Here is a 19,988-nt window from a genome sequence, read left to right on the forward strand (position 1 = left end):
TTTTAAAGATCAGAGGAGTGCCATGCCAGTCACTCTTCAATTGAATAAAGCAGTAATTCTTGTTTTCAGAGCAGTAATATAATTTTAATAAAATGACAAAGATCGAATGCTATTAACAGAAGCAACAATCTTCAGTAATGACAATTGGCAATAGCATCCACATTAAGCTGCCATTTTTAAAGTATAGGATTTTCAGGATACTATGTGAAAAGGGAAAAGCTAGATTTTTAAACATGATTTTTGTGCAAGCAAAACATGGTGGGAACAGTTTAGCAACAAAAATAAGAAAGCACCTCAGTACAGGAGGCAAGCTGAGTTTACTCCACTGAAGCCTGCACTACCAGAGGTAATCAGGATAAGCATGAAGTGATTCTGTGTTGTTACTACCAGAGCTAGAAAAGGCAAAATAGGCTAGTGGAGATAGTCAAAGAGAGCCCTGTAAGCCCAACCTCTAACTCTTATGCCACATTATCTAAACAATCCAAAATATTTATCATTGTGATGACTGGTAAACAACACGTGGGTAGAACACACATTCAAACTCTATTGTTTGAGCTGACCAGAACCAATTTTGTTTGCAATTTAGCTACAATGTCCATAGAGTACCAGCTTTCAGTCCTACTGCCCTTCCATCTGGGTCTGACCACGCAGTGAACCCTGTGAGAAGAGTCTCCCCACACGCTCCTGTACTTTGTTTCGCTTGTGATCCTGGTGAAATCCTTAACTATTCTGAAGAGCAACAGATGGCATGGAGGGCAATGGAGCAGGGATAAGAAATGAGGAAGGAAAGTTAACTGAAAAGATCTGAATTTCAAATAATTTGCTTTGTTAGTGATCACTATCTACAAAGCCAACCACAAACTTGTTCCACCAAGACTTTTCAGTCAGCTAGTATTCCTTCTTTTCACTTGCTTATTTCTGAATTCAAACTCAAAAAAATAAATAAAGAAAAAAGCTGTTTCTCCTGTGGCTGTAAAAACTTGAAGGGGCACACCGGATTCTGAGCCCACACAGGAAAAAGAGAAGTAATAGCTCCAACAGCCTATCCTAGAAATTTCTGCTTTGAAGTGGGAGATGTCCAGTTTTCAGTAAAATGAATCTGTATATTTGTATGTGCATGTTACTAAACACTTATTAAATGTGGATTTCTCTGGAAATCTGAGAAGCATGTGAAACAATAAGCAGACATGAATAAGAACAGCCTTCTACCAATATTCACTGCTGAAAATACATTCTATTAAAACTAACAGAACAAAAATGCATAAATAGAATTGTATAGAGAAAGCAGAATGAACAGATACTGGCAAAATAGAAAATCAAGGCCTTTGAGTGGTTAATACTTAGTTTAAGTCACTTAAGATAAATGTGTTCATATGAATACATACACAAATTACACTCTTGTCTTTGTATTTTCAAATACAGGCCAAGCCCAACTGGGATTTTTGTCTAAATAAAATGTCGGAGTTGTCCAGTTATGCATGCGAAGTTACAATAGCCTAACATACTTTCAGAGTTTCAGATAATAGCGTTCAAAGATTCAAATAGCATTATGATAAAATTTGCCCCTTGGGCGTATGTCAGTTTAAATATCAGTTCTCATCAAGTTCTCAGTCTGCACTTGTTCTCAGTGGAGTGATTTAGATTTAAAACATCTTTCAAACTGAACTTGATCTATGTTTTAATAGAAAGTAGCTTTCCTTATTCTTAAAGTAAAAAATCATAATTTCTTTGCTAACTGTTTAAGTGTAACTGTTTCTATTAACAGTGATGGCTGTTAAAGAGCCTACAGTTGCCAAAAGTCATCAATATACACTATCTAGAATCACTAAGGTGTAAAAATTATAGAAGCATACTATAAGTACCACAGATACCTTGGAGTCCTTGTTCACATCTTCAGTTAGAATATGACTTTTAATATTTTTGTAGGAAATATCAGAATATATTGGTTTAAATACATACCTATGTTTTATAACAGGATTTAACATTGTGCTTAATAGTAGATGCAACTTAGCTGCAAAAATACGACTTTTAAAGTACAGTACTCTGCATTTTATACTTGCTAGTGAGCTCAATAAACCAAAGATAAGGTTACTTTTAGATTCACTGGAAAAAAATGAGGAGCTTTGCTACTGTTTTAGAAATCTGGCTTGTTAAAGAGTATCAAAATTATTTTAGATACCATGAAAACAATATTGTCATACAGAATTTGCAGCAAATATGCAAGGAGGTTGATGGATATATGAGAAAACAATCTGAGAACTAAAATGGGACCCAGGTTTGCTTAACTAAGACTTCAGGGACATAGTATCATTGAAAACTAGCAAGATATTTAGTTAAGTTGTGATATAGAGAAGTTTTAACAGGGCTTATGTAACATGAAAGAAAAGAATGAAAGAAAGAGGATGGCGCTCGTATTCATTTGTCTTATTGCAGTCCAAGCACGGTCTGCTTAGTTTCATTCCTTTCTCCGTGAAGCGGGGCTCTGAATTAAACACAAAACTGTTCCTCCTGCTCACTAAAAGTCATACAGTTAACAACTCGGGAGAAACATCTTCCAGTAAATACCAGTGAATCTACCATGTGGAAGCTGACTGTACATTCAAGAGCCCTAAATCTTTTTTGGGGCACCTCAAATTTTTTTGCTTTCAATCATACAGAAAAAAAAATCTGCAATTATTTGAACAAAAGAAACATTTTCAAAATACAGCTCTCCCAGATACATAACTTTTAAATTCTTCTATCAACTAAAAATGACTTCTAAAAGCAATGGTAAAGTGTTACTAATCCATTTACAAGCACACCTGCATAATGCTGCACTTCAGCCATTGAAAAATGTAGTTATTATCACAACATACTCCCACCAAAACAATGGGTGAGATTCATCCCAGGTGGCCTCAGTAGTGCAGGCTGTGGATTTCCAGCCAGTGGTGAGGAAGGCAGTGGGGAAGAACCACACCATCTCTTTTCCTGTGAAGCAGCCCACTGGCACGGTCCACAGCAGGCTTACAGGGGCACAACGTGATGAGGCTACCAAGGACATGATTTGATTAACAGCATTTTCCTGGAAGATCTCAGCTGTGTAAATCCTTCTGAAAAGCCAGCTGGAATATAACACTCTTCCTCCAGAAAAAGAACAATAGTTCAGACACCTGCTCAGGGTGTGGTGGGGAGAAAGCCCTTCTAAAAGAGCTGACAAAGGGAAGGTTTTAAGGTTCAGTTTGCTTGTGCCTATGTTTGTGAAAAAGACCTTGGTCTAATGATCCTAAAAATTCAACTTTTATGAGCTTTGAAATTTACAATCTTTCACCCCAAAATTACTTGCTCATTTAAAGCCTTTTAACTAAGCAAGAACTTGTTCAACTACATAATTCCTTTACTCTAGGATAGACACAAAAGACAAGACAGAAGAATCTTAGCAGTTTTATGATGAAGCCGAGGCATTCTGTGAATATTATTCTGTATGGAATTTATAAATTTAAGATTGCACTCACTTAGAAACTTAAAGGAAACTTTCTATACATAGAAGACTACATGGCTACCTTGTCTTTGCATGGGTTTTTGAAAGCTTCTGCTTATCTCAAGAAAATTGTTCTTCGAAATGTGACAAAGAAAGGCACTTCCTTGGCAAGGCACAGATTTTGCCGATTAAAACCCCCATACCAGAAAGGTACTAAAAAGTACTAAAGTTCTGTGTTTTCTTTCTCTCTATACTACAGTTCTCACGTAAAATTTTCCAACTAATTCTCAGTCTAGTACAATACTTTCAAAAAAGATTTTCTGCCCAGTTGTCATGATCACATCTTTGATACCCTTCAGTAGATTCCATTTATCTGTATTTCTTGTTTCTACAAGACTCACTATAAGTCAGTCCCATTCAATTTTCCATATGCAGGCTGTCCTTTTACCAATGCCGGCTTGTGCTACTACACAATCTAAAACACCCTTCTGTTTCCTTTTATTCATCCACTGTAAAATGGTGTGTAAATTATGGTTTCACCTCTCAAATCCTTCCTGAAGATACTTTATGTTACAATGATGGCTAGGTCTGTGCACATTCTAGGTGATGTCTGTAAGATTAAAAATACTTAACTTATAAAGCAAGGTATTAAAAACTAGCAAACTGAGGAAGCAGAAGTGTCTAGCTGCACTAAAAGACACAAATATTCCTTCTTGTTTCTTAGGTTCTTTTCATTGTTACACCAACATAGCTTGTTTTGACTAGCTTGGAAATTCTTAATGGACATTTTCAATCCCGTATTTGGATAACAACTAATATAAAAAGAACTCAGTTGTGTTTCACATGCTCCAGTAAAAACACTAATAGACAGGCTTATTCCTCACAAAACCAAAATTTTGTCTATCAATTTACAGAAGGATTTTGGAAATACCACTACCCTTTCTATCCATTTGACCAACTCATCCAACCCCACCATAGAGGCTGACACATCAAGAATACTGTAATGTCACATACTAAAATACCTAAATCCAAGCAAAATAATAACTGTCAATGCATTTTTTTTCTGAGTAGGGCAGAATTAACAGCATCATTTCTACTCAAGAGTGAGATCACAATATCTTTAGTCTAGACTTCCAAAGTTACAAAAGATTCAGAATTGAAATGTCACATGTATGATTTTAAACTGTTCAGCTGTTAGGCACAATAATACTATTTATGTACAGACAGCATTTTAAATATTCAACAATTTAAGACTATGCCGCAATGGCAACATAGCAAAACCTTCTGTTCTAATTACAGGAAATCACTTCCCCTATTACCACCTTTTGCAGTAGCGAATGGTGAGCTACAGACTTGCAGTAATACTTTTCAGCACAGAAATAATTTGTAAATACTTTGTAAGGTATTATAAGGAAATTTATTCACCAGTGAAAAGTAGTAACTATTTAACTGTGCCCAGCACTATCCAGTTGTTCTGAACAGAAGAGACTAATACATTCAGCTGAAACTGCAAAGAATTAAGACAGCAGATGGTAATTACTGATACTGGAAGTAAGCCTGGATAAAGGTGGTTGGAATTTAACTTTAATGTCTGATCTATAAGGTGTTGTATTCACAGCATAAAGCTCTCTCATGTCTAGATGGGAATGTGGCTCATTATGGACACATTAGAGAAAAAAAATAAAGCACAAACTTTCCTTGTACATTTCTTTTCCAAGAAAAGACTTGATTAAGCCATGAGATAACCGCATGGCATGTGTACCACCAGATGAGGTTCCCTTTCCATATGTCTGTACCATGTCAGAGATGGAAGTCTGATTTTCATTTTATTATTTTTCAAATTGTTACTGACGAAGTGATGGCTATTTATTTGACATTTTATTCCACAATATTAAGAACATGAGACGTAGGATTGAACGCATGTGTCTGACACTGAGTTTGTGCATGTAGAAGACAGAGAAAGAGAGACTGTAAAATAAATAAATTCAGTTTGAGGTGTGAAGTTTCAGAATTCTTCTGTGACTTAAGAAACTCCAGCAACCCAAGTAAAATGATCCCTCTAGCATATGCTATTCCTGCCTAGATGCAACTAACTCTCTGTTATCTGTTGACAATATTTAAGACTGTCCCAATACAGACTTTGCCTGTTTTTAAATAATGGAAGACATCAGAAGAAATACCAGTGTGTTGGCTTTTATATTACAGCACATGCATCATACTGATGTCTGCAGATTAGAAATCTAGAGCTGATAAAAGACACTGAGAAAAAGCAAAATGTCGACTCACAAATATGATATTTTTCTGCACTGATCACAAAGATGCCAAAACACTTCATTTGTATATTCCTTTTGTATCAACATATTAATCTAAATGTTGTAGTCGTAGCAGCATGATATGATGGCCAGGACATTACAAGTCTGAAGTAATAAAGGACGGACTGTTACCATTCTCTAACCTTTGGTCTGTCTTGTCCATTTCACAGATTCATCCTCATATTAAAATGTCAAACAGGATGCAATTGTTCTGGACTGCAGTGCTAAGTCCACGAGTTAGGTCTGAGACCAGTGCCACTATAAAACTGTCTGTCAAGGAGTGCTCCCAGAATCTCAAACTGAGGTAGATATTAAACAGCTTCACCAAGTTTTATTTTTTTTCATGAAAATCACTTTTCTATGTACTGAAGACCATTTATTTAGAATGGCTGTAAAACTGTAAAATTATGTGCAATTGAGTGGGAGATGATCCTTGACGTGTGGGATGCTTAATTACACATCAAGAGGAAAATAGACTGGTTTTCTTTTTCCCTTTATACAAAGGCTTTTTTAACCACTTTGAACTCTGTTATCCTGAGCCATCTATTATTTCTGTGATTTAGGTTTACTTTGTTATTTTCACCTCTCCTTCTAATATTCTTTAAATCCTTACTGTTTCTATCAATAACCCACTGACAGGCAAGTCTATCAGAGAGTTATGACAATCTTCCCAAGAGTGCTTTTCACCTGAGACAACAAAGTCAGATTTCAATGTTCTAAGCATTAGGCCCAATGCCTTAAACAGTTTCATGCTTGTTTCTCTGAAGCTGGAATGGAAAAGCAGAAATATTTTCCAGTAATACAGCAGTTATTCTGGAAAGGAACATGTCCAGAAGTACAGACTACATATATATTTCTAAAGTACAGCGCTATCCTTTTAACCTACCAGCCTTTACATTCTGATGTTTTGCTCTGAACTGTTACATAAAAAACAAAACTTACTTCAAACATTTACTTGCAGAACAAAAATATCCAGATCCAAAAACTGTAGTAATGAACCAACTGTCCAAAAGCATGTTGGGAGTAAAACTTACAGGTGACCCTAAGAATAGTATTCCATACAAGTTTCAATGAAGGAGAATGTCTGCCATGGGCATAAGTTAAACACTTAACTTACGGGGTCTTCAGAACTTTTCCACCAAACAATGATTTAAATAGATCAGGGTAATACTCAGGCAATAACACAGCCACTAGATAAGAAAGTTCATCTTTTTATTTTTCAATACCACTCTTCACTGTTCATTGAAAGCAATACTGTTCCAGTAGGCCTTTCCTGATGGAGAAGTGGCCCAATTATAGAGTTTGTTACAAAACAAGTGGTCTCAGACATCTCCAGAAGGTGAAAAAACACAAGATACATACACATATGCAAACATTCATCCTATTTTCCGGATATTTTAGAATATTACTTACTATTTCCACGGGGAGAAAACCCCTACTGTTAGCTAAGTGTCTTAAGATTCTGAAAGGAAGTCATATGTATTGTATGTCATGTTTACTACTCATAATGTTAGATCAGTACTTGTTGGAATGTATCATGGCAAATCTGACATTTATTTTTAAAGGTATTTCTCAATGGGGTAAGAAGGCAAAACCTTATATCCTTCAATTTAAGCTGAATACAGTCATCATTTGTTTCTTTATAAAAATGACTGAATAACAGTTATAGTAAATACTTAAAGAGGAGACCTAATTGTTTTTCTAAGATTGTACAGAGAATGCAATACCTTAGAAAAGCTTAGGCAAGAGAAATATTTGAAATCCCTTGAGTCTTCTACAGCAATCACTAGGAACCACTACGAGATTCATATACAATAAAATGAAAAATTTCATAAGCAAAATCTGAATTCTTGAATACAAATGTTGACAATGTATTTCTAGAGTGCAGAATGTCCTTCTCTCCCTTCCACTCTCCATTGCTTGCATAAAAGATGCTGTAGCACTATGAAAACATGTTTAGAAAGTCCTAAGGGAAAAGTTTCCTAGGGTCTTTGAAATTTCTTCTTTTCCTATTTCTTTACAGATTTCTAACACCAGCACTGTTCCTGTAGCTTCTCAAACAAGGCAAAAAGAAAAATACCCTCTAGATATAATCTTTAGATTTTCTATTATACTTCTCAGGTTCCTTTTGGCTTTTCAAATAAATGCAAACTGAAACCTACAGTTATATTACCAACTGTATTTTAACATTACTTAATCTTTCAGCATGAAGAGGTAGATGGCATTTGACTGCACTATTGCCCGTATTTATAAGAATCATACAGGGATGTGATTTAATTAATGAATTAACCTGAAAATACTTCTTGTTTGGTCTATTTTTTTTTTGGTCTATTTGCGTTTTTATTTAACTGTAGGCACAAAAAAAGCATTGCTTCAGGCTCCTATCTCTATGATGAAAAGCACGGGGCAAGGACCTACCACCTATCTCTATGAAAAAGTTACTGCAACATAAAACATGCCTCCATTTCTCCCTTTTGAAGCAAATATTTGAATATAATTACTCCAAGCTAGGGATTCCATGATTTCCACAGCAAAATCCAGCTGAATTTTAGACCAGTTTTATGTGGTTAGACTTTTGGCCATAGATGCGTCAAGCTATTCAGTGTGGTCATACTATTGGTGGGGTAGAACCTGAGCTTTGAGCTATTCTGTTTACTTTAACAGACCTAACTATGAAACCAAGTGTTGCTCCACTACCTCCTTTCTAAAGAGCTGCGTGCCACAGCAGCACCTTCCACCACGCATGTGATGAGGACTATCAGTTCAAGTTGTGTCTCCTGCATACATGTCTTTTCCTGAATTTTTGTTTCATTGTTATCCTTGGCTCTTCCTCCACCATCTCTAGGAACATTCTTGCTATGTAGAATTATTATAAGAAAACACCAGAACATTTCATGTAATCCTAGACAAGTCACTCTACAAACTAGTTCACTAGGAAGCACTAAAGACAAATGCAAAGAATTGTCTAGTATCAGAATTTGAAAATCTATTCAGCACAAACATCTCTGTTATTTCTAGAAATCGGAATTGTGAATTTGTCTACAAATCTGAGCCTGCTACATGCCAAGACATTACGTTATTGGATTGTTCTGCTGCATATTCTTTGCTTAGAATGCATTGGAAAAATCAGCACTTCTCCAATGCACCTTCCCCCAACCACCTTTGCTTACTACTGATGATAATGAAAGGTCATGGATCCTCTGCCAGTAGTTCCTATTGTGTGTAGTGTCCCCACACTACTTGCACCAATTTGAATAAGCATGTTTTGTATTCAAAATGCTCTTACAAATATTAAGTTTGGCAACTGGTAAGTACTAAAGCCCCCTTTAATAATTAATACCCACACAATTATGATAGGTGTCACTACCTTATTCTTAAAGTACTTGTTGTATTTAACACATGCACTATTACAGAGGACTTAAACTCAGAGCAAAAAGATTTGTGAAAAGGCATATGACCTTCTTCCCACTACAATGGCCATCCCCTAATTAAGCAATGCATCTGATAGTCATTAACAGGAATGAGATAATGAATCACTTTCTCTCTTCTTTGTTAATTTGCTGTAACCAAGCGGCTAATGGATGTCAGAGCTGAGTGATTGCACTGATTATAGTGATTTATAGTTGCAACAAAACAATTTAAAACCATTCTGATTATTCATGTTAAAGATGCTTTATGTTTTGTTTACTAAATGTTTTATGTTCCCCCCCATGCCCCTCTACACACACAGTGAGACAGGTCTTCCTGGAAAACTTGAAAGTTCTAAGATTTTTTATTGTTTCAGAGTAAGGCATTTCATTTTGTTTATTAAAAAAAAGTTTACCCAGTAGAAATGAAAAGAAAGAAAACTTCAGTGGTGCCTAGTTCAAAAGAAGACAGAAATAAGAGGAAATAAGGCAAACTTCAAGCCACTTACCTTAGGGCTCCCAGTCCCTTCCTCATTCTCTACAGACACATCAGTAGCCAGTATCTCTGCTTTGATGATATCCAGAGCCCTAAGAATCCAGCTGTGTTGCCGTTTGATTTGCCTCTGTAGTTCCTTCCATTGACTTGCAATCATCTGCAGCATGTCCTTCAGTCCTTCTCCACAATGAAGGGGAAAAGAGTTAAAGCTGTAAACTCAACTGCATCTTTAAATATTATTCTTTATTCAAAGAATTAGCAGGATATTTAAAAGAATAATTGCACCACGGATTTTAATGTATTTTCTCAGCAATAAATTCAAGCATTACCTTTGTTCATACTGCACAACAGTGCTATATGGTAAAAACATTTCTTTTGGCCATCAGGTTAAATTCTGATTATGTTTCAGCTGATGATTTCAAGAAAAGGAAAATCCCACATAAACTGTGATTCCTATGCAGTAAGGAATGCTCTGGTAGTCTGAACCTCTAATATCTAGTCTTTATTTCAAAACATTTCAGAATCTTCAGAATACATTTTTTGTAAATATTATCTGCAGTTTACACATTATCGTTTCCAAAGTATATGATGACATGCACTACCCTTCTCTGTTATGGTTTCTATACCTTTTTGGAACTATACATAGAAGTCACTAATTTCCTATAGCTTTCACATTACACAGATGTCTGATGCTGTGAAACAATAGAGGCACAATGTGAAAGAGGCACATGATCAGAAACAATAGAAGCACATGAGCAGAAAACAGTAGACCAAAGGATAACTTCAACCAGGACGAAAAGCATGTCAAATAGGCCAAAATTAAGATGACATTCCATATCAGTATATGCTGATTAAAACCCTACTATCATACAAGTCACACAAACACCTAAAAATATAGGGGGTGGTGGGGATAGAGATAGGGAAATAAGCATATCTCTCCTCCTCCTCTCGATTTAAGGCCTCTGCAGAAGACAAGCCTAACCAAGGGAAAAAGGTATTTTTAATTTATTCCTCATAAATATATTAAAATCAATGTAAGAATTAGTTTAAGTGGCAAAATAAAGCTTTACCAATGCAATTATCCATGCAGAGTATGTAAAAATATATATATATTTGAAATCCTAATTCATTATCTTAATGTTATTTCCATAGCACCTACATCAAAGAATGTGTCAGTGTGAAGTTTTCAGTGATGTGATTTCAATTGAAACTCAGCTGAGCAGCAAGACCAAAATAAAATGAACAGACTATTTGCAGGCAGTATTTCATTTTATAAGTATCACTGCATTGTATGCAGTATATGAAACATTTATAAATCTTGAAGGTCAATCTGATAATGTAAATATTAATAATACATAAGGAAGTGAATATATGCAGTAATTTACAGCAATGCTTCTTCATTCTTTAATAGTCTGGAGACATAAAGACTTGCAATATTTCAGAAGGATTTACCTGATTTGTGAGATACAATAAGCTCAAGAAGTTGACGTCCCTCTTCTACCACTGCTTCTTTTAAAGCACAGTGGCTATCTACATTCAACTTAAAACTCTGCAAAAAAAAGAGAAGAAAAAAAAAGAGGAAAAATCTCAGTATCAGACATTGGAGAGGCAGTTATCATAAAACACACGTACAAAATTACTTGCTGCTTTTTATCAAGAACCACATCCCTATTTACCCAATAGCCAAACTAATTTGCGATACTAAAAGCTATTGATATTTTGGATCTGGGCTCAAAATGTTTCCATTAGATCAGCAAAGTGCATCTGTGTTGAAACAGCTGACAAATCTAGAAATTCATTAGGTTTTATGAAAAGTCACAACCCGTAGGCTATATCTGGAGTAACAGTGTTCTATAAAATACACTAAATTTATGCTACCACATATGAGCTCTGTATTTTTCAGATTTCTTTGAAATGTTGGTGATAGCACTATTTATGAAACCATAAAAAATTACAGCATTGAATATATTGGCCTTATGCGCACTCATACAAAACTATTAATATTGTGTTTCTGAGTTTCTCTCGTATCCGTTTTCAAAGAACAAATCAGACTGCTTTAGATCTCTGCATTCTTAATTTGCAAAGCAAGTATTTTTCATCCTTTTTTCACGAATATTTTTACTAGTTTACAAAGGATCTCCGCTTTAACAGTGATTAAAATATTTTGTTTCTTTTTTTAATTTAATTTTTATTTTTACAAATTGCATTAAAATCTAGTGATAAAGAAAGGAACTGGAAACATGATCCAGTACTATATGTTATGCCATTTCATACACTACCAATAACTTGGATAAATTTGTGAATTATTTGCCAGAGCTTCTCACTCGTACTTGTGTGTAAGAAAGAGAAACACAATACAATAAAGAAAGGGGTACTTGCTGTATTTAATCATAAACCATGTGCAGCCCTGAACACACACACACACACGCAACTCTTGTTCCCTTTGAAATGTCTATGGAATGAATGAAAACAATATTTGACCCCTTGGAAGAAAACTGTTTTGCCTTCTCTTGGGAATGAGTTAAGTAGATGATGAAAGAGATGAAAGGAGACTGCAAGAGTACATTCGCAGCTTCTGGGTTTTATAAAACTTATTTATAAGTCTCCAAATACTAGTGACTATGTTAGTACTGAAGTAGCAGCCACCACAAAATACTCAAAAGCCTTCATTTCTTAGGGAAGCAACCATTTCCTTTCTTTCCTAACTTCTGTAGTCAGGCTGATTGGTGTAGCAGAAAATAATATTGCCTGAACTGTAAAAAAGTGATGTTCTTTTACTGTATTTGTCATGGTTGAAAGAGGCATCTTGCTCAGGCAGACTAAGAGTCTCAGGCAACAGTGTACCTCACACTTAGTGACAGAATATTTTTAAGAATTCTCCATTCAAATAGAGCAATAAACAAGAATTTTGCTACCTTCAGCATTTTGCCTAGTCCAATTTTCCTTGGATGGGCATCTGAATACATTGTTTCGTACCAGCTGTTGAACAACTGGGGCAGCCCCGAGAGAAGTTAAGAAGGAGAAAGGATGCCTAGTTTACGTCTGGCCCTTTCTTAAATCTAGAGTTTTATGAACTCAAATCTAGAAGTTCTTTTTCCTTCGTAAGAGCATGTCTGAACAAGCATTGACAATATTTAATTTTCTGTTTACTTAAAACAGGCTTGTACTGAATAGTTTGTAATCATGCACTTCACAGGAAATGCACTATGCGTGTGCCTCACACAGCAAAAGAGAACCTAAAGGACCTGAGAGTAGGTTGTGTAATTTCATATAATTGAAGTTGAGTATAGATGCAGCTGGATGTGGCAGTGTCTCGAGATGATGTGGATGTGTTTGATAGGAAAATCGGAAAAGATGAGGTATTCTTTTTCATTAGGGAAAAAAAAAGAGGCTTGGTGTCCTAGAAAAGATTCATTTAACATAACGCACCAGATACTACAATACAGCTTGATTTTCAGGTGCACCTATTAACCAGTAATAATGTTAAACTGAAGAAGCAAAATATGATGAATAAAGATGGGGCCAAACTTCTGGGATTTGACTAGCAATATTCTCCTTGTGCAAAATTCTGATTTTAAGGCTAAATCATGTGTGGCACAAATACTGTGAACATACATGAAATTTAGCAGAAATAAACTCTTAACAGCACAGAGCCGCCACGTTGTGGTTTAACCCTAGCCAGAGACTAAGCCCCATGCAGCCACTCACTCATTTCCCCCCGGGCAGGATGGGGGAGAGAAGCAGAAGAGTAAAAATGAGAAAACTCGTGAGTTGAGATAAAGACAGTGTAATAGGGAAAGCAAAAGCCAGACACACAAGTAAAGCAAAAGAAGGAATTCATTCACCACCTCCCATCGGCAGGCAGGTGTTCAGCCACCTCCAGGAAAGCCGGGCTCCATCACTCAACAGTTATTTGGGAAGACAAACACCATCACTCTGAACATTCCCCCCCTTCCTTCTTATTCACCCAGCTTCATATGCTGAGCATGATGCCATATGGTGTGGAATGTCCCTTCGGTCAGTTGGGGCCAGCCGTCCCAGCTGTGCCCCCTCCCAGCTCCTTGTGCCCTGCCAGCCCCTTGCTGGTGGGGTGGGGTGAGGAGCAGAAGAAGCCTTGGCTCTGTGTGAGCGCTGCTCAGCATTAACGAAAACACCCCTGTGTTATCAACACTGCTTTCAGCAAAAACCTAAAACACAGCCCCATGCTAGCTACTGTGAGGAATATTAACTCTATCCCAGCCAAAACCAGCACACACTAAAAGAAGGGAACCACTCATGTAAGTTTAAATACCAACAGAAGAAAAGGAAATTGTCAGTTGATGTAGGTGAAATGTGAGTTTTGGCTTTAGAATTATATATGTATGTATAATTCCTTACAGGTGGTAATTTCATAAGAAAAAGAAACAAATGGACAAGGAACGCTGGAAAGAATAGCCCTCAATCAGGGCATCGGTGTTCATGGTTCCTCATACCGCAGGGCTGATAACGTGACACATGAAAAAGGAAGAGTTGAAGATGTAACAAGTATTACATGTTTATACAATGGAGAGATGCAAATTTGCACAGCTAAAAATAAAATCAGGTGAAATATTTAGAATGAAGGAGGAACTTCAAACATAGAGGTCCTCTCCCACCCCAGATATTTCCCGTTCCCTACTGTTTACTTATGGCATCTGGAAAATTGTAACTCTAACAGCGTGCGACCCAGGAACTCTGCTCCCCTCCTCCTCTGATCTTCCCTGATAATGAATGGAGCCTTTGCATTTGAGGAGAGGAAAGGAGAAGAGGAGGGTAGTCAATTAATCAAAGCCATTTTACCAGACACATTTGCAGCTATGGAGCAGTCTAAATATCACACATGAGCACATATACATTATGGAAAATGCATGTGCATTGGCCTGACAGCAGCTTTTTAAACAACACATTAATGTCATCCCTAGCACTACAGTGTATGTAATGTAGTTTACAAGCTGCAAGAAGCAAAACATCCTTATGAAGTTCTCTGCACTTTTCCCAGTCACCATGCATCTATATATAAATATCAACTGTTCTTATTTAGCAAGAAAGGAAAAGTGAGGCAGGAATCATGCAGTTCTGTTAAAGCTACAGAACTGTAAATAAACAGGAATAAAGACTCCAAAACTGTAAGTACAAAGCCCCAGGAGTGCTATCTTCTGTTGGCTGCACGGGGCCAAGGAGCTCAGCCTTCACAAAATGAAGCTGTCCCCTGACACTTAGCAAACTGATTGATTCATAGGGCAACAATACTGCAAGAACCTCCATGGGGAAAAAGGCACCTCCTGATCTATACTGGGCTCTGAACACACTAAAAATAAGAGTACTTTTCCAACATATTATAATCTCGCCCTCTCATCTTATTCGCCTGTGCAACTGGGGATGAGAAAAAATATTTGAAAAAATATTTATTTGAAGTTCCCCTGAGGATATATTTTACAGCTGTAGATACTTATATTTAGGAAACTTCTACTGAGTAGCTATCCTACAGTATGTACATATTGAGCTCTGATATACAATCTTTCACTGTTTCGCAACCCTCTGTTCTTAACAAATCTTTGTAATGTGATAAAGCACAACTTGGGTCTTGACCTCTTCATATCTGCAGTAAGGGAAGTCAAATATTGAGTATTTTTGTTTCCAGAGGCACACAGACTTTGTGTAAGCATGTATTTTATTTAAGTCATGATGTGTCCGACTAATGATTTCTAGAGTACTTTGCATCTCTGAAACACAAATAAGCAACTAAGTATCATGTGAACCTAAAATGTATATGTTAATATAGATTACTTTAAATGACACAGCAGATTACAACTACTGCCAGATGAAGGTAATGTACTAAAATAAATATTTTAATTATCTCAGTCAATCATACTATTAGTGTGTGTGGAGTACTGGGCTACCCCTGAGACCTAATTTTCTTGAGGTTCATTTTTTTATGTGTTTGAATACCTTTGAGAAAAATATCACCACTTCTAGGGTATTTATTTTTAGAGCAATGGTTTAGACAATTCAACTTTAAGTGAGCTATGATTTTAGAATTTTAAATAGAAAGCTTAATTTAAAATTTCCTATAGTCATTTGCATTTTTCAAGAAAACCACAGTATTACTAAAGTAGGGACTTCTATATTTAGGTACAGTTGAATGTATGTTTTTGCTAATAATGTAGCACATTTAATTACAACACCTTCTGTGACAGATAGAATTAAATTGTGAAATTTAGAGTGATGGGTACAGTTTCTGGTAGAAAAGACATGTGATTCTTTCACTGAGACAATCCTGGAAGGGTAACCAAACTCCTGCAAATATTACCAGCCATGCTGTGTTTTGGATAGGTAGACAGTTTCAACTCACAGTAAAGTTCCAAGAAAATGGAGCAACAAATGTGTTTCACTTATTTACTAAATACATGCCATATACCAATAATCTCCAAGAAAAAAAAAATGTTGGTTTTTTTTTTAATTATCATATTACATTTTTCTTAAAGGGAATATTACTTGAAACAGATCCTGAAAATTTGTTCTGATATTCTTAATATACTTTTGCAACTATGTTGGTCCTGGCACAGTTACCTCCCAATAGCTTGCTATGACAAAATACCAAGATATAAAGTACTGAATTCAACTTTTGGTTATGCAAAGATAGCGGGTTTTGGGTGGGGTTTTTGGTTGTTTTTTTTGTTGTTGTTGTTTTTGTTTTGGTTTGGTTTGGTTTTTTGGTGTTTGTTTTTTTTTCCTTGAGGAGTTCTGACCACACAGAAAGTCTCTGTCTGGTCACTGTCTACTCTCAACATACTCGAGTTAATAACCTAATAAGCCATGTAATAATATGGTACTTTCACACTCCTGAACACTACCTAACAATGACGTTCAGTAAATCAAAAAAATAACTACTGTGAAAGCTGCCCTTATGTTAACAAGGAAATGGTCATATATTTAGCATTCTAATGACATAATAATAAATACATAATTAATGGGTCAATGGTTATATAAAATGGGTATTCATATGCAATTTGTACATGGAAAAAGATCCTATCTTCTATGAAATAGTGCATTTCACAGATCTACAAATAGATCATCAAACTATTTGAGTTTTTAACAATTGGTGAATATCTTGCTTAGGAAAGCCTTACATTTTTCATCAGAGATATAAAGCTTACTCACTATTAGAAGTCAGTAGGATATGTTTTCCTGGGCATTAAATGTTACATGTGAAATGGTTCCAGTAAATGTCTCCTTTGATCACATTTTCTATAAAACCTAGGTGAGTATAAAGAATTTTTTAATTTCTTCTTTTTTTTAAGCTGTATTTCTGAGTAACACTCCACCTATTAAACAGAACACAAACACCATGGAAATGCTTTACGAAGCTCCATAGTCAAGGTTTATTTTTACCACAACAGCAGACATTCTACCTTTGCTTTCTAAGGAGAACATGGTGAATCCACTTCTGAAGCTGCAGCACCCACTAAGGATCTTTTTCTTCTTTCCCTAAGACGGAGAACATAACCTCCCTACAGCAGCGATGGCCAAGGGGCCAATTATCACCAACTGCTAAGCAAATTTCTAATGCCTAATAGAATATGATCATCATTTTCCTTAGATGAACCACACAGTATTTCCTTCTGTAACTGATGGGAGCTGGTAGATACTTTTTAAAATTGGATAGCTAGTGGAAAGATGTCATCTTCTACTCCCTGCAACAATGAGAAAGCTTTAAAAGATTAATTTGTTGGGTTTCTCTGGGGGTAATTCCTTCCATTGGCATCTGTAGGCAGATAAAACTGGGCAAAATAACAGTATCACTATCTATGTTGATTCACAATATCAGATTATAATCTAAAATGCCTTTAAAATTGACATAAAACTGATCTGGGAACCTCACTACTGAAATCCCACAATCATCATCTTATGCTGGCATTGTGCCACTGTAGATGTAGATCAGATGTAAGGTGGTTTGACTGCTCAGACAATTTCTTTTTGTAAGTTTATCATTCATTTAAACATAGTATTAACTGAACATTCTGAGTTCAAAATGCTTAGTAACGAGATAATTATAGCAAACCCAGGAATGATTTTACCTTCCAATCACTGATATGCATTCTCCACCTTTCACTTGATCTGAATATACATTTTGCCTGGGAGGACCCAGCATATTTGTGAACACACAGACTGGTGGGAGTTTAGTGAAGAGCAAACGGAATATGTTTAAAGGTGGAAATGGTAGAAGTTTATAAGAAATAAACAAGACTGACTAAATGATGATTAAGGGCCATTATCAGCTACTTATATTCTATGAATCTGAACACCAAGCAGAAAGAAGACTTATTAGCATAGTACAGTATCAGAGGGTCTAGTAGATGGGACTAATGGAATTAAATTAAGAAAAAGTCAGATCTATTAGATTGTGTAATAATCTCCTAAGGGAAATAGTGAAAGCCCTGATCCCTTGAGACCTTTAAATAGATAAAATTGTAAGAGTAAGAACTATAATACAAGGACAGAGAGCAGCCTAGGTCTTTCGCATACCATCGAATTTGTGACAGGCCAAAAAATCTAAATACAGTGGGGAAGGCTCTACCCCAGAAGTCCTACAGTAATTCACACTTTTGTAAAACCACCTCACCCCTTTCTTCTCCATCACAGCTTCTGCCATTCCAGTACTAGGCAATCAATGTCTTTTCCCTTTGTTACCTCCTAACCATGAATAGCACAATCTTCTTCACAGTAAATACTTTAGGTTTCCCAGTTTCTGTTTCTCATTTCTCATGGTGTTTTTCATCTCTTCAGAATTTAGCCAAGTTTTGAATGCCTAATTTTAGACGTTGAGAAAAAAGTATAGCTAGCCCAACTCTCCAGGAAGCCCTTTTTGCAGATTTAGTTTAGAAGGCATAGAGGCTATTTTTGCAGATGCTTCCAATTTCAAACTGTCCTGGTTTCAGCTGGGATAGAGTTAATTTTCTTCCTAGTAGCTGGTACAGTGCAGTGGTTTGGATTTAGTATGAGAATGATGTTGATCACACACTGATGTTTTAGTTGTTGCCAAGTGGTGCTTACCCTAAGTCAAGGACTTTTCAGTTTCCCATGCTCTGCCAGTGAGCAGGTGCACAAAAAGGCAAGAGGGAGCATGGCCAGGACAGCTGACCCGAACTAGCCAAAGGGATATTCCGTACCATGGAACGTCATGCTCAATATACAAACTGGCAGGAGCTGGCTGGGAGAGGTCAGTTGCTGCTTGGGGACTGGATGGGCATCATTCAGCAGGTAGTAAGCAATTACATTGTGCATCACTTGTTTTTCTTGGGTTTTGTTCCTCTGCCTCTTTTTTTTTTTTTATCTCCCTTTTCATTATCTACTATTATGTTGTTGTTGCTGTTGTTGTGTTTTACTCTATTTAATTATTAAAATCTTATCTCAACCCATAGCTTTTACCTTTTTCCAATTCTCCTTCCCATCACACCAGGGTGGGGGGAGTGCGCGAGCAGCTGCGTGGTACTTCATCACCAGCAAGGGTTAAACCACAACACAAACTCACGTAAATTCTCCTGCTGCCAACTCTGATTTCTTTTTTGTGTTTCACTACAGAAATTTCTCTCTGCTTTTGTCTAAGCGTAGTACATTCATAAAAATGTTTACGTGAGGCTTCCTAAATTGAATCTCTGTTCATTATCAAGGGATGAGGAATGGAAGAACATGGGCAAGAAAGCACAGGGGCAAAATGGCTATACAGTGAAACAATTGTTAAATTGTCATAAGCACGGAGAACTGCACATCCAGTCCACCATATGTAACTGTCCTTGATCACGTCTTGTCTTCCTGACATACTCAGAAAATAATCCCCAGAAGTCGCAGTCTTCTGACTCCTTTTTCTTTCAAGATGACATTTGTCTAGCTGATCTTACACATTTCTAGGTATACTTCTTCCATCTGGAGAGACCCAACATGCCGGAAAGATATTTCACCAAAATATGCCTAAGTAGTATTGTCCTACTACATGCAAAAAAAAGCCAACCAAGAGAAAAGAACTTTCCAATCCAAAGATAAATTAATGGGGCACAGCAGCCTTGGCAAATATGGAGTTACTGTTGGGGAGGGGTGGATATAGATATAGATAGATATAGATATAAAATTTAAAAATAAATTTACTAACTTACAGACCAAAAAGCACTCACTGACACTAAATAACAGTATGTAGTTTTAGAAAAATCCTTGAAAGATTTTAGTTCTGTTAAAATTTCAGGGGAATATGAATGAGATGTAATTTGCTTTTTATATATGTACAGATATAAGGTTTAATGCAA

The 19,988-nt window shown here is 36.3% G+C and overlaps 1 protein-coding gene across 2 annotated transcripts in view; it reads right to left on the reverse strand.

The window, feature by feature from the left end:
* AKAP6 (A-kinase anchoring protein 6) overlaps positions 1-19,988 on the reverse strand; it is a 287,326-nt gene that overhangs the window by 136,879 nt on the left and 130,459 nt on the right. The window contains exons 6-7 of one of the 2 annotated variants that reach the window (XM_056347614.1): positions 11,125-11,221; positions 9,686-9,852 (exon numbers count right to left, since the gene is read on the reverse strand). In XM_056347614.1, coding sequence (XP_056203589.1) covers positions 9,686-9,852; positions 11,125-11,221 — 264 coding nt within the window. The remainder of the gene's footprint in view (positions 1-9,685; positions 9,853-11,124; positions 11,222-19,988) is intronic. The other variant, XM_056347615.1, reaches the window with a different exon arrangement.

The sequence above is a fragment of the Falco biarmicus genome, chromosome 7, assembly GCF_023638135.1.
Source record: "Falco biarmicus isolate bFalBia1 chromosome 7, bFalBia1.pri, whole genome shotgun sequence".
In the NCBI taxonomy this organism is placed as follows: domain Eukaryota; kingdom Metazoa; phylum Chordata; class Aves; order Falconiformes; family Falconidae; genus Falco; species Falco biarmicus.